The following is a 14,007-nucleotide window of genomic DNA, read 5'->3' on the forward strand; positions in this document are numbered from 1 at the left end:
TGATTTACAGTCAAAAGCAGCTCATTTTGCAAACAACTTCGATTTCAATTTGCTAATGTCGATTTCTCTGAGGTAGACTTGCTTCTAAGAAGGGACCATTTACAAAGGACACATTTTTGTATTTTAAAATTGTTAAATTAATTGTAATAAATCACATAAAAAAATATCAAAACTAAAAGAAAAATATAATAAAATATATAATCTCTCTTTTCCTTACAGCACCGTATCTCCTGAAACATGAGCGACATCTACGAGTCTGCAGCCAATTCTCTGGGCTTGTTCAACAGCCCCTGCCTGACCAAAGTAGAGCTGCGGGTCACCTGTAAAGGCATCTCAGACAGGGATGCCCTCAACAAACCTGATCCCTGCGTGGTCATCAAAATGCAGTCTCATGGCCAGTGGTTGGAGGTGGGTTTGTGTTTCCAGTCAGATGCATGACATTTCTGGTAATGTGACTAAATTAAATCATTTTTAGGTAATACGGTCTTCTAATCGTTTTTGTGGACCGTATCAATGCATTTTTCACAGCACTTGTGCCTTTTCACACATTCCTTTGCTGCTTTCTTCCAATTTTACACTCATTTTCACACCATGGGCCCTTGCACCCAGCGCAATTGACTTTGTACACCGACGCATGTATCATTCCTATTTTGCACCCGACGCACAGTGGACTTTTCCCTCCACAGACGCACGTCGATAAATTAGGGAATGAACCTGCGCTCTTGGGGGCGGTTCAGCAAAAAGAGGAGGCGTGTTCTGGTGCAAACGTTCCCTGGTGCTATTTTGCAGTTCCAGAAAACAATTCCGCCACTGACCAGGAAAAAAAACTAGTCTAAAGTCAGTGGCGCGTTGTCAGTGGCGCGTTCAGATGCTATTTTAAGGGCGCATGCTTGGCCATAATGTAGCGTGTGCACAACGTGCATACACTTTGCTTCTCTCATCTACACACAGACGCAGCAGTTGCCATTTTTGCAAACTATACATAATTACAAGGGAAAATATTCCACATGAGGGAAATCATTGTGGTGTCCATGAAGATGTGAAAAAATAGGCATAAATCTAGCTTACACATTTACCAAAATTATTATACGCCTGTTTAACCTAAGCTTATTTGGGTGGGTTTCTCCCATCCCCATACAATGTCACTTCTCTGTCTTTTACGGCCCTGACGAGAACGTCGGTCTCCTCGGCTGTGAACCGCTCCTGGCGTGCCCCTGGCAAATCCGCCGTTATAATAGCCATCCGCCATGGAACAAGCACGCCTGCTCTTAAAGGGAATGTGAGATGATGCTCTGATTGGTTTATTTCACGTTATGAGTAATGTAGCTACTTCAGACCAACCAATTTTAGATTTGCGTCGGGTGCAAGAGTCATTTATCCCGCTGGCATAATAGCAGGGCCTGAAATTAACACCCGACCACACGCCAAATGCGGGTGAATTCTGCAATTGGCGGGTAACACTGTCAATCTACCTGCCACATTGGCAGGCAGCCAATGAGAACCCTTCGCGGGGAGTTTGATTGACAGGCGATCTGGCCAATCATAATCCGCCGAATCTGCCTTTTTTTGTCTGACAAAGCAGTCAGGAGAGTTCAACGTTGGAGGATTTGAACTTGAAAAAACGGAGTGTACTGAGTAAGCCTAACTTACTGACATCTTTCCGCAGTTAAAACTACATTCCTTCTTATGTTCATTCATGTTTATTTGATGCTATAAATTAACTAGAAGGAAGAGATGATCGGTTCACGAGCAGTTTTAACTGAGGCACCACAGTGATCTGTCAAGACACATACAGAGCCACAAAACGGTATTGTCTAAATTTCTTTAAAAATTACCAAATTTTAATGTTGAGACTTTGTTTAATATCAAAAGTAACCTGGACTGTCTTGTCTGTCTCTGCTGCGCGATGTGTTTTTCATTGCGTGAGATCATGGTTTGGCCAGAGTTTGGCGTGAGTACGGTGTAGCTTGTCGGACATAGCAACAGTAACTAAAGGGGCCGGGTCTTTGCGGGTTTTTTTTTTTTTTTTGCAACTGTTGTTCTTTGACATTTAAACGAAGCCAGCCATTTCGTTGGATTTTAGCTAAAAATGTGGTGGCACATTACTGGAGTAAAGAACTGTGAAAGCAGCGCAATTTGAGTGTTTCGGAACGTGATCGGAGAGAAAGATGAGGCCCTTCTCTGACTACGTTTGAATGTGTGAGTAAACTGTTGGTGAGATGAGATGAGATAATGCAACGCTGACATAGGCTACAGTACAATGACAGTTGCACAGATGTTGGGAGTTGGGAACCGGTGAGAAAATGTCCGGTAGCCTACCCGGTAACTTTACCAGTACTAACAATATTAATTTAGTTCTGCTTAACGGTTCCTGAACGCTGTAACTAACAGCTGCCCAGCCATCAACACAGCCGCGTGTGATTTGTTTACGAGCTGGTCTATATCTGTATTCTAAGAGTTATTATTACTTCTATGGATCGTTAATAACTTGACAGCACTTAAATGTGTATTCTTACAAGTTAAAGAACAAATGTTGTGCTATTCCTTTTTTTTCACCTTTTATGAGGCCAAAAAAAAACAAAAAAAAAAACTGGCTGGTAAAAAGTCACTGTGGCGGGTGGATTTAAAAATCCACCTGCCACAGTGGCTGGTGGTCAAAAAAGTTAACTTCAGGCCCTGCATAATAGCAACAGTGCCCGAGATCAGCCCACAAAGTTACTTACGTTTCGTGTTTGATACTTGCGTTTCAGATCGTTAAAATAGGGCCCCATATCTCACATGAGCGTAGTTTTGGGTATATACACTCTTTTTTTGGCACTTGGATGTTCCATGAAGAATCTTAAACATCCTCTCCATTGCACAAAAGGGGAAAAAGGTTCTTTAGATTATTAACTCTTTCCCTGCCATTGACACAATTTTCCTTTATTTATGACATAATGCTTTCCTGCCATTGAAGTCATTTTCTAGCAATCCATGTTTTCAACATGGTAACTGGTCCCACTCGAGCCGCTCTGAGCAGGATTCGAACCGTGGTCTCCGGTGTGGGAGAGCTACACAAGGACCTCAGGCATAACACAAATCCACAGTATTGCCTCATAACCAACCTGCCTAAAGTATAGTTTTTCCCCCAATGGTTCTCCCATGTATGCTTGATCTATGACAAGCTGTTTGTTCTTTTCAGGAGAAATACAAAGTTCTATCATGAAACTCTAGATGGTGCAGGCTGATAGGTCCTTCACTCAATATTGCTATCACATTCTCTATAGGGCACAGCTGATTGGTTCTTGCTGTATCAGCAGCCAGTGAGCTTGCTGCTTAACTTTCAAATACTTGGTCAGCGTTTGCTGTAGAAATTTGCAGTGTGCTGTATCGGGTAATTCATGTATGTCATTGTAAACAGCAACATGTCTTACTTGCTCACAGCAGCGTGTTGTATATGTATTGGCAGTAGTAGTCCCAGACTTGCTCTGCAGCAGCAGCAATACCAGCAGCAGTGTTGCAGATCTTTTCTGCCAAGACCAAACATACCAACATTGTCATGCCAAACACTCAGAGAGTTGTCATGACAGAATTGTATATATATATATATATATTTGTGTGTGAGTGAACGAGAGAAGCAGACAGCATATGTACACTGAGAAATCTCCCTGTCAGGTTATGAAGGCTTTGCCAGCTCACCATTGGGAATCTTTTCTCACCACGCTCTGTCACATTAAACATTCACATATTCACTTATAGTGATTCTGCTCTCTGAGTGTGTGTGTCTCTAAAGGAAACCCCACTCTAAAATCTTAATTTTGCAACCGCTTCGTACATGTTCTCAAAGGATCTCTTCATTCCCCCTGGAAATCCCGCTATGAAGAACATTTGAAGAACGTCTTCTGTTTAGCTGTACTGTTTGTTCTTTAAGGGCTGCTGGCTGAGCCTGTTGCATCATGCTTTTTCTACCATTTTTCCAATTTCACTACATTGGAGATTTTAAATGGGATTATGTGTGAAATTGTGTATAATGTCATAAAAATATTAAAATAACGCCAATAAACCAAACACATTTACAGTTTATGAGCTATGAACTAATGTGTATTAAGAGAGAAATATCATGATATTTAGTTTCTCTGATGCTGCCTGAAGCAAATTTACATTTCTAGTGCAACAAACAAGAGCAATGTGATTTATTGCAGTCATGATTGCATTTCTCTTCACACCTCTTAACCTGTTTCCTCAGTATGCAGTGCTATGGGTCAGACTCATTTATCTGAAAATGTCACTTATACATGCTATTGTATTGAGTGCCCCAATGACTTAAATTTCATATCCGTGGGTTCTGGCTAAATCTAATTTGAGTGGAATATCCCACTGTGATAGTCTCTCTCTCCGTTTGATAGCTCATCTCTCAATTTCCAACTACACTGGGAGCCATTATCAAATCTTTAGCTAAAGTATGACAGTGTTAATTAAATTCGGTCTGTATCTCACTACCAAGAATATCCCTCGTTCATCTGGAGCTGTGAGAGGAGATAACTCTATGTGTAACGGAGGCCAGCTAGTAGTTGCTGTGCGAGTAAACCTCACTCCTCTGATCTCAATAGGCGCTCTAGCGACAGATGCTAGAGGCTGCAGTCTTTAGCCTCCTTGTTAGAGCGCCTGACTCTCATGCCGGAGACCCGCACGGAGCGGGGTGTGAAGGACCTGGTGAGAGGGGTTACATATGTACTGTTTCAGAAATCACTGGTTTGGGTAGAGAAAATGCCAGATACAGCTTTTTAAAATGTATATGTATCTATATGCATGTTAAAAATAAATTAAATAGATTGAAATTTGAATTTATGTATTAAATTCAAATATATTAAACATTAAATTATATATATAGGGCACAACATTAACTTTTTTGCTCACCAATCACTGTGGTTAGTGGTTTTCCAAAGTTTCTAGCCACTTAGCTTTTTCACTGGCCAAAATTTTGACATCGATACCATGTGGAAAAACTGCCATATAGATATTTTAAATATTATCTCATAATTTGGCAGCAGGTATAGCCCATTAGGCTTCTGTCACTTTAAGACCTGACCCACGGATATATGGCTTATATGGCATTTTTCCCCTATGGTATCGATGTCAAAATTGTGGCCGTAACATTTAAAAGTTTGGGGTCAGTAACATAAAAAACAAAAATTGCAATATATAATTGTATACATTAAAATAAAACAGTTATTTTAAATTGTAATAATATTTCACATTATTACTGTACAGTGCAGTATAGTTTTTACTGTATTTTTGATCAAACAAATCCAGCATTGGTGAGCATAAGAGACTTCTTTCAAAAACATTAAAACATCTTACAGTAGTGTACTTTGAAAGTGGGTTTACTATAATAAAAATACCACCTGTCAATAGTGTTGCATTATGAATTTTCATAGTCAGCAGTGTTTGTCTGTTGACCCTTGATCAAGATTAGTGTTTGTTTGTTTAGCTGGTGGCTCCTGAGTGAGTGTAAGTACAGGAAACATGCTTTTAAACTACGGCAGTCAGGGAGAGTAAAGACCTGCTGCTGACCCTGCCTGCGATTAGCCAGAGCACGAGCACCATCAAACAGAGAGAGATGGTCACAAACACTCTCAGCAAATCCAGTATGCTCTGAATCACAAAGAAGGCACTCCATAATGCTGACTGCGGACACTAAATCATGATGGGCCCTCAGTCTCTGGGGTGAAGGGCCTTTAATGTACTGTATTTCCGGACGTTTCCAGGTTGTGCCCTTGAAAATGTAGTACATTTGTGAAAAAGTACATTTGTGCATGGCAACTCCTTTCAAAGAGGATTTTGTTCAATGGTCCTGAGCAGTGGTCTAATGTGATCTGTAAATCTATCTATCTATCTATCTATCTATCTATCTATCTATCTATCTATCTATCTATCTATCTATCTAGGTCTTTAAAAGAATCTAGTAAAAAACTTAAAAAAAAAAATTAACAACTCAAATAATAATAAAAAATAAAAAGCACCCTATTTCAATTTACTATTATTTTGGAACAATGGACTTTTAAATTTATGTAAATTTATTTAAATGTATTTGATTTTTATTTAATTGAATTTATGCATACTTTAATTATAATATTTATTATGGTAAAAAACAAAATGCATTTTTTATATTTTTTATAATTTCTTAAAATGTCTAATGTTTTGACAAAATATTATTTCCTTTAAGATATTACTTCCTATAAATACAATACATTTATTATATTCAGATTTATGTTCAGGATTTCTACAGTCATGCAAAACCTAGAAATACTAAATTTGTGTTTTCAGGGCCAGGAAAAGTTGTGAATATAAATACAATTTTGAAAAGTCCTTTTAGGTTTTTATTTATATTCATGACTTTTTTCTAAATTTGTCTAAAATATGTTAATGGAGAGAAATTGACTTTATGAGTGCAAGTACAATGATTCTGAATGATCCTTGTCCAGCGATGATGAATTTATTAGTCAGAAGGTGTGGGAACCCTGTGTACTGTATCATCAAACGCTTCATTTCCAGTTCTATGTGTGAGAAATACCAATAAATAAAGGTTTTCTCACTCAAAGAGCCTCATAATGTGAGCTCTGATAGAACTGACACCACCCTCTCAATTTCTCTAAAAATGAATGCTATGTGAAGAACACACAAAAAATGTTCGGCTCTAAAGTTACATTGCCGTTGGCTATAATGACCTGTCAGCATGTCAGATCCCAGTCCTTGGCTGTCAACTCTCACCAATAACCAGACAAAAGGCAGAACTGAAGATAAGAATCTGACTGTCACCTACCGCACTCAGTCGCACATGTGAATGACTGTGGCAGGTGGAGCTGTTCTTTCATCTACCTATAAATGCCAATCACAGGAGCAGGGAGCACTCCTGTTGAATAAGGATAGTGTATCTCCATATCTCTCGCTTCGGGGTGCAATCTAGTTTTCGCTTAGACTGATTTCATGGTCTGAAATAATTGGATATTGATGTAAAAAGAACTAAAAAAAAAAAAAACTTCGAGCTGTAGTGATGTCATACTAGTGATCGTCTCATCACAATCGCACAATATAGTGAGTGATGTTTGCCCATTAAAAGAGTCACTGATACCAGGGTGTTGTGATTGTTTTTCCAGACCATTTCTATGTTGTTGCTAAGTCCTGAATTGTCCTGAAATCTGTCTGTCTATTCTAATTGAACTGAACTGAGCTGAATAATGACACTGTTATCTTCTGTTTTATAGGTGAAGCAATTGTTTTCAGAATCAACATCAACACTGTTATTTAACTGAATTGAATCAAAATTGAACTGACTTAAGCTGAATAATGACATTATCTTCAGTAGAGCTGCTTATTGCTGAATTGAACTTGTTTCATAATTAATTAACTTTACACAGTTATTGAGCTGCATTGAGCTGAAAAATGACACTATTGTCATAATTTGTTTGCTATTAATATGTGAAGCTGCTTTTAAACTCTATTTCTATGGTGTATAAAGCGCTATATGAATAAAGGTGACTCGACTATGCTGATTATTATCCATTAATATTGGTGCTCAATTATTAATAATGGTTCTTATTATATCAATGTTGAAAACAGTTTTTGCTGCTTAATACTTTGTGGAAATATCTTTGTAACTTTTTATCAGTTTAATGTGTCCTAAAAGTATTCATTTCTTTCTGTCACAGTTTCCACAACGGTTTTCAACATTAATACGTTTCATGAACACCATATCAGCGTTAGAACAATTTCTGAAGGATCATGTGACACTGAAGACTGGAGTAATGGCTGCTGAAAATTCAGCATTACCATCAAAGGAATAAATTACATTTTATAAAACGGATAGTTCTGGTCCTTGATTCTGATTGGTTGAGCCACGTTCGACACAGCCGTTGTAAATTACTCAACAAACATACACCTGCGACCGCATTACATTAGTATTACTGCGCAACTGACCTTTGTGATTCTTTGTTGCTGCATGTGTTGCTTGGCAACCTCTTTGGAACTACATTGCTTGGCGGAGGAATAAATGTGTTATAACGTTAGATTTTTTGTCGCTGGTGTTTATTTTATGAATAAAATAAATATTAAAATGAATATTTTGATGGAGTAACGTTTTATAAAAGCAATAAGCCCCTTGAAGCCGTGTTTTACAGTGAATTTAGGGGGTTTTAGGCACTCCACTTCGCTGGGCTTATTGCTTTATTAAAGACTGCGTAACTACTTGCGTAATTTCGATGCATGCCTTAGCAGAATACAAGTTTGTTTCTCTTTTTGGTGATTAAAATTTGCCATGGTTTATCAGTTCTGAAAGTGAACACTTTGTAAACAGCAGGCTGACAGAGTTATGCGGTTAGACGTGGGTCATCTGGGCACTCACGATTACCCCTCTGTGTGCACGTGCAAGGTCTGCTCGCTGTTCTTTTTGTCCATTGCATCTACACGATGGAATGGGGCTGAACATCTCTTTGGGAGCTCTGTTTCACCATCATTAATTTATCACAGTCAAACTTGCATTTGAAAGTTTCTCCTTAAATGGACATTTTCTTGCGGCATCTTGCCTCACTGACTGTTTCAAAATGTTAATTATGAGTGTGTTTTAGTAGGAATTATATGACTATGTTCGCAATTACTATTTTGATCTTGCCTATACATGAATTTCAAGAATCATTTTGAGAATAAGTTTCAAATTAACAATAAAATTGGATAATAGGTATCAAATGCTGCTTCTTTGACTGAATTTATGCAGATTTCCATGCAGGTTCAGCTATTGTGTATGCATGTTTTTGAGTTAACAAATGCTATTAAAAAGATGATGGAAAGGTGCCATATCAAGCATTGTGATTTTAGTGTTGAGTTTTATACAAGGCATCTGTCTCCTCCTAGTATACTGTTTCTACTACTGCCTTAAAGATAGTGAGTAAGGCACTATTCCATTATAAATGTTTACAATTGTCGTGTGCTACATTTTACTTTATAAACAATACCGTTTGGGGCCAGTACATTTTTTTGTATGTCTATTATCCTCAACAAAGCTGCATTAATTTAATTTAAAAAACAGTAAAAACAGGACTATTGTGAAATAATATTACTGTTTAAAATAAGAGTTTTTATTTATTTTTATTTTCATATATTTTAAAATGTAATTTCTTCCTGTGATGGCAAAGCTGAATTTCTCTTAGTCTTCAGTCACATGATCCTTCAGATATCAATCTAATATGCTGATTTGGTGCTTAAGAAACATTTCTTATTATTATCAATGTTGTAAACAGTTGTGCTGCTTAATTATTTAACCGAAACTGTGATAACTTTTTCAGGATTCTTTGATGAATAGAAACTACAAAAGAACAACAACATTTATTTAAAATATATACAGTTGTAATTGAAATTATTCAACCCCCATTAGAAATCAGGTTTATTTGCAAAATGTACAGACTTTCAGGGGTTTGCAATGATCAAATCAAACTAAAGTAATTGAAATAGCTCAACACAACAAATGTTTCAAGTTGTTTCCCCAAATCCAACTGAAAATGCAACTTTTAATGACTGCAGTCTCAAAATGATTCAACCCCCTGAATAGAACCCCTCACAACAGTTCAATTCTGCAAAACAGGTGTTGTCTCAAGCACACCTGATGCCACTAATCAAGGGCTTCATTAGTTGCACAAGGTGTGCTTGACCTAGAACACATGACAAATCTGAACTGGCTAGGTTTGTTGAGTGTCACGTTTGACTGCATGTTAGAAATTTGGCTAAGTAAAATTTTTTTTCCAAAAAGTTAAAAGAATATATCATCGCCCTTCACAAACAGGGAACAGGATACAAAAAGAGAGCGAAGACACTGAATGTTCCTAAAGACACTGCTGGAAACATATTTTGCAAGTTCAAAGTTAAAGGAACAGTGGTTACACTACCTTGACATGCTCATTTATCACACTGGGAACAGTCCATTTGAGTGCACTGCATTGTGAGATATAGGATCTCATAAAAAATATAAATATTAGTACGCTATTCAGAATGGCTTTATTTCTGCAAATAGCAATTAAATTGGGATATTCACACTTTCTGGTTCTTCCTCCTCCATCCTTTTATCTTCCTCTTTGAAAAATCCACTTTTCTGCCTTAGTGTCTCCTTCACATGTATTTAAAGATAGCAAGCGAGGTCTCAAGTGGACAGATGAACGAGGGAAACATTTCTTCACATTTCTTCACACAAGTTGGCCTTATTTAAAGCTCAAAAAAGTGAAGCACTGACGTGAGAGCATGGTAAATAGCTTATTTGGGGTGCTGGCATGCAGTTGAAATGGTTAATGATATGGTTTCTGCACCCTGCAGCCCTCCTCTCGGGCCTGCCATCATAAGTGTGGAGATGAACTATGCAGAGTGAATGTGGCTGCAGAATCAGAGACCCCATGTTCTGCAAAGGAATCACTGAGACATGGGATTTTGTGAGGAAAGGAAGGTAAATGTGGCTTCCAGGGGCAATTAGACCCATGTGTGGTGGATGTTGCACATGTTGAGGCTCATCCTTTGGGGCAGTGCTATTTGTGACTTGTGTATGAATGTGTGTGTGTGTGTGTGTGTGTGTGTGTGTGTGTGTGTGTGTGTGTGTTTTGTATGTGTGAGAATGGATGTGATGAAACCTTATGAAATATGCTTATGCTTGCCAAACTTCCATCTGGCATATCACACTCACAAGAAAGGCAAAGAAACAAGGCTGGTGTGAAACCATTTATAGTAGATTATTTTGCATTCTCTTTCAGTAGATCAGACATTTTTAATATGCTTACACAACAATATATAACTGCTAACACAGTTACACTTTCCAGGCCATACTTAAAGGAATATTCCAGGATTAGTAGAAGTTTAAGGGTTAGTTCACCCAAAAATGAAAATTATCCCATAATTTACTCACCCTCAAGCCGTATATGACTTTCTTCTTTCAGCCGAACACAATTCGAGTTATATAAAAAAATATCCTGGTTCGTCCTAGCTTTATAATGGGAGTGAATACTGGTAGAGGAACTGGAATCTACCTAATACCGGTTCCTCTAGCTCTATTGCTTAGGTGGTCGCTTTTACTACTCTATTAGCCAGAAGGAATATTCTCCTTAAATGGAGATGTGCTACTTCCCCTACTCACAATAGATGGATGAAAATATACTTTTTTCTACATAAAATTGGAGAAAATAAAGTGCCCCTATTATGCTATTTTAAAGTTTCCTAATGTTGTTTTTGAGTCTCCTACAACTTTACATGCATCAAAGGTGAAAAAACTGTTTAATTTCCTCATAATATACATTTGCACATCACCACATTTTCAATGATTCTCAAACGACTCGTCAGATGAATCAATCTCTCTAAATCCCTATTTTCCGCAAGCTACTCTGCTCTGATTGGCCAGACAGCTCAGTCCGTTGTGATTGGTTTACCGCGTACAGCGCGCGTGTCGAAAACAAAAATGCCCATTGCCATAACAACGTCAGGTCTGCGTGTCCGGAGGCTTCCTACACCGTAAACTAAAGACAGTAGGTGTGTTCGACATCGGCTGCGGCTGGATGCAACCGATCGGCGAGAGTAGCCGCGTGCAGGCGGGGAGGAGCTGCAAACGGAGACGTGAAGTCGGACACTTTCTGGTTCCCGTAGTGACCGCTCACGTTGTTTGCATACTTTACCACAGCTGAAGTGAAATAAATGCAATATTGCCAAATAATACACAGATGTTTCAGAGACATTTTCATTCAATACTTTATGTACTGCTTCATACAGCGTCTGTTTGAACAAAAATAAAGTTCAACATAAGCTACTATCAATGAAGTGGAGTCTACGTTTTTTAAGCAGTTTCAATTTGATAAACATGACACAATATAACATGACAACGACATGAAAAGAGTGTTCACTGTTATAATAAACTGATTTGAGAGCTTTAGAGGAACTAAAGGTTTTCGAATAAACACGAAACACACGTGATCGTTGTCATGCGATGAATCCGGCCAATCGTGAAACAGCTGTGTCGTCATCAGCCCACGTGCAGCCCAGTGCAGCCGCTCTTGAGAAGCTGCGCTGGCTGAGTTCTCCGGCTACTCTCGAATTGCTCTCGCGGTACTTTGATGGCATACGTCACAGTCACGTGGCGTCGGCGCTGTATCAAGTCGGACAAAATTTCTAACCGGCATGCACTGCTTTAAGTCAGCCGCCGATCGGTCTGCGCAGAGCTGCATGAAGTCGAACAAGCCTAGTAATGAACAATGACGTCAATTTTACCATATCAATGCGAGCGCGAGTCCGATGATGAAACACTGGAAGAACTAGTTATTCAACCCGAACCTCCATCGCAAGGACGGCTCGAGCAGGACGTTTCTCAGTGATACACTACTCGGTTTGAGGTACATTATGAGATGTTGCAACTGTAATTCCTCACCATCAGCATTAACAAGTGCATGTCCATCAACAAACCGATTATTTTACTTGTACTAATTTATTTACCAAGTATTTTTCTAATTTATTGAGGTGAACATGTGGGAACTGTGTCAATAACAGTGCATGCAATGTATACATTAGCTGAGCTCTATGACTTATGTGAATGACTGATGTAACATAAACTATGTGAATGACTGATGTAACATAAACGTTGATAAAACAGATCTTGCTCCATGCTTAATCTTTACTCAAAGTAGTGAGAACGACAGACGTTCTGCATTAAAGCAGGGCTCAGTAATTTCAGGATTTCTTCGCTGTATTCTCGCTTTTGGCTCGCAGGTTTCTTTCTAGAGCTCCCCCTACAGCTTCGGAATAGATATTTGACAACACTGTTGTAAAAACTCGTTGGCGATTCTCAGACACCAGAGGCTAGTAGATCAACGACATCAAAGCAGATGGGACATTCTTTAAAACGTCTTCTTCATTCGGGTTCGAACAGCGTGAGGGAGCGCAATAATGACAGCATTTTAGCAGATTTCTTTTGGCCGTAAAGCGATTGTTTACATCGCGAGACCTGATATCACGCGATACTTCCTGACGCGGCGGCCGGCGGCCCGCCGGCTCAAAGTTGCAAGTGCGGATTTTCCGCTCACGGGCACCAGGGGGGTGCGAAACGACCACCATTCAACCCGAAATAAGTAATATAACCATTCCAGTGACTCCGAAGCTGTTCAGTTAAGGTAAAAAAGTTACTTAGTTCACCTTTAATAGACACAGTTTTAGGTAATAGTGGCCCACAACTGATTAGCAGAAGAATTTCAGTAAGACAGTAATAATGTGAGTAACCAGTTAGCAGGAGACCTACACAATATAAAACTCAAAACTAAGTATTTTGAACACCATCTTTCAAGAGCAAGTGGTTTGCGAATCCTGCATTGAACTCCGAGATTTGAGAAGCAGTCGTCAGTGAAATAAAGGGAACACAGCAAAAGTTTAGGATTATACTGCTATGATATCATGGTAAAGATTAACTTTAACCACTGATTCTTCACATGCTCGTCCTTGGGCAGTGAAAAAAAACTGGCTTTACCTTTACATTGTAGAGCACAGCGTCTTCTCGACATGATGCTATCCAGGATCCACAGGAATCAGCTGCAGTGTTTGAGGTTCAAGTTTTCCCTGGTGTCTGCTGCAATAAGTGGACGGGCAATATGCTAATGTTTCGTCTTGACATCGCAACGAAACGGCTTATGACTCGTTTGAAAAACAATTCATTTCAGTCAACTCTTACTTTTGAAAGACAATAACTTTATATGGTGCACTTTCAGATTTAAAACTTTGCAGGATGTTTTCATTCACATGTTACACACTACAGGTCATTTTCAAAAATCCATAATTGGGGCCCTTTAAGGTCCATGCTTTGAAGTTCTCTTAAACCCTTTAGTAACATCTGGGATCCCTTATTAAAGGCTTGCTTTGTGTTATTCATGAGAGAATAATGTGTCTTTTTCTATCTTTATTTATTTATTTATCTATTTAATTTTTTTTTGTTTACTTATTATTTTATTTTGTTTATTTATTTATTTT

The 14,007-nt window shown here is 38.5% G+C and overlaps 1 protein-coding gene across 1 annotated transcript in view; it reads left to right on the forward strand.

The window, feature by feature from the left end:
- The first annotated feature begins 219 nt into the window (after positions 1–219).
- The window catches only part of cpne4a (copine IVa), a 53,895-nt gene continuing 40,107 nt past the window's right edge, over positions 220–14,007 (forward strand). Inside the window, exon 1 of the mRNA XM_084089140.1 lies at positions 220–408. Within this exon, the coding sequence (XP_083945266.1) occupies positions 238–408 (171 nt within the window). The 5' untranslated portion in view covers positions 220–237. The remainder of the gene's footprint in view (positions 409–14,007) is intronic.

The sequence above is a fragment of the Abramis brama genome, assembly GCF_963993115.1.
Source record: "Abramis brama genome assembly, chromosome: 17".
Lineage (NCBI taxonomy): Eukaryota > Metazoa > Chordata > Actinopteri > Cypriniformes > Leuciscidae > Abramis > Abramis brama.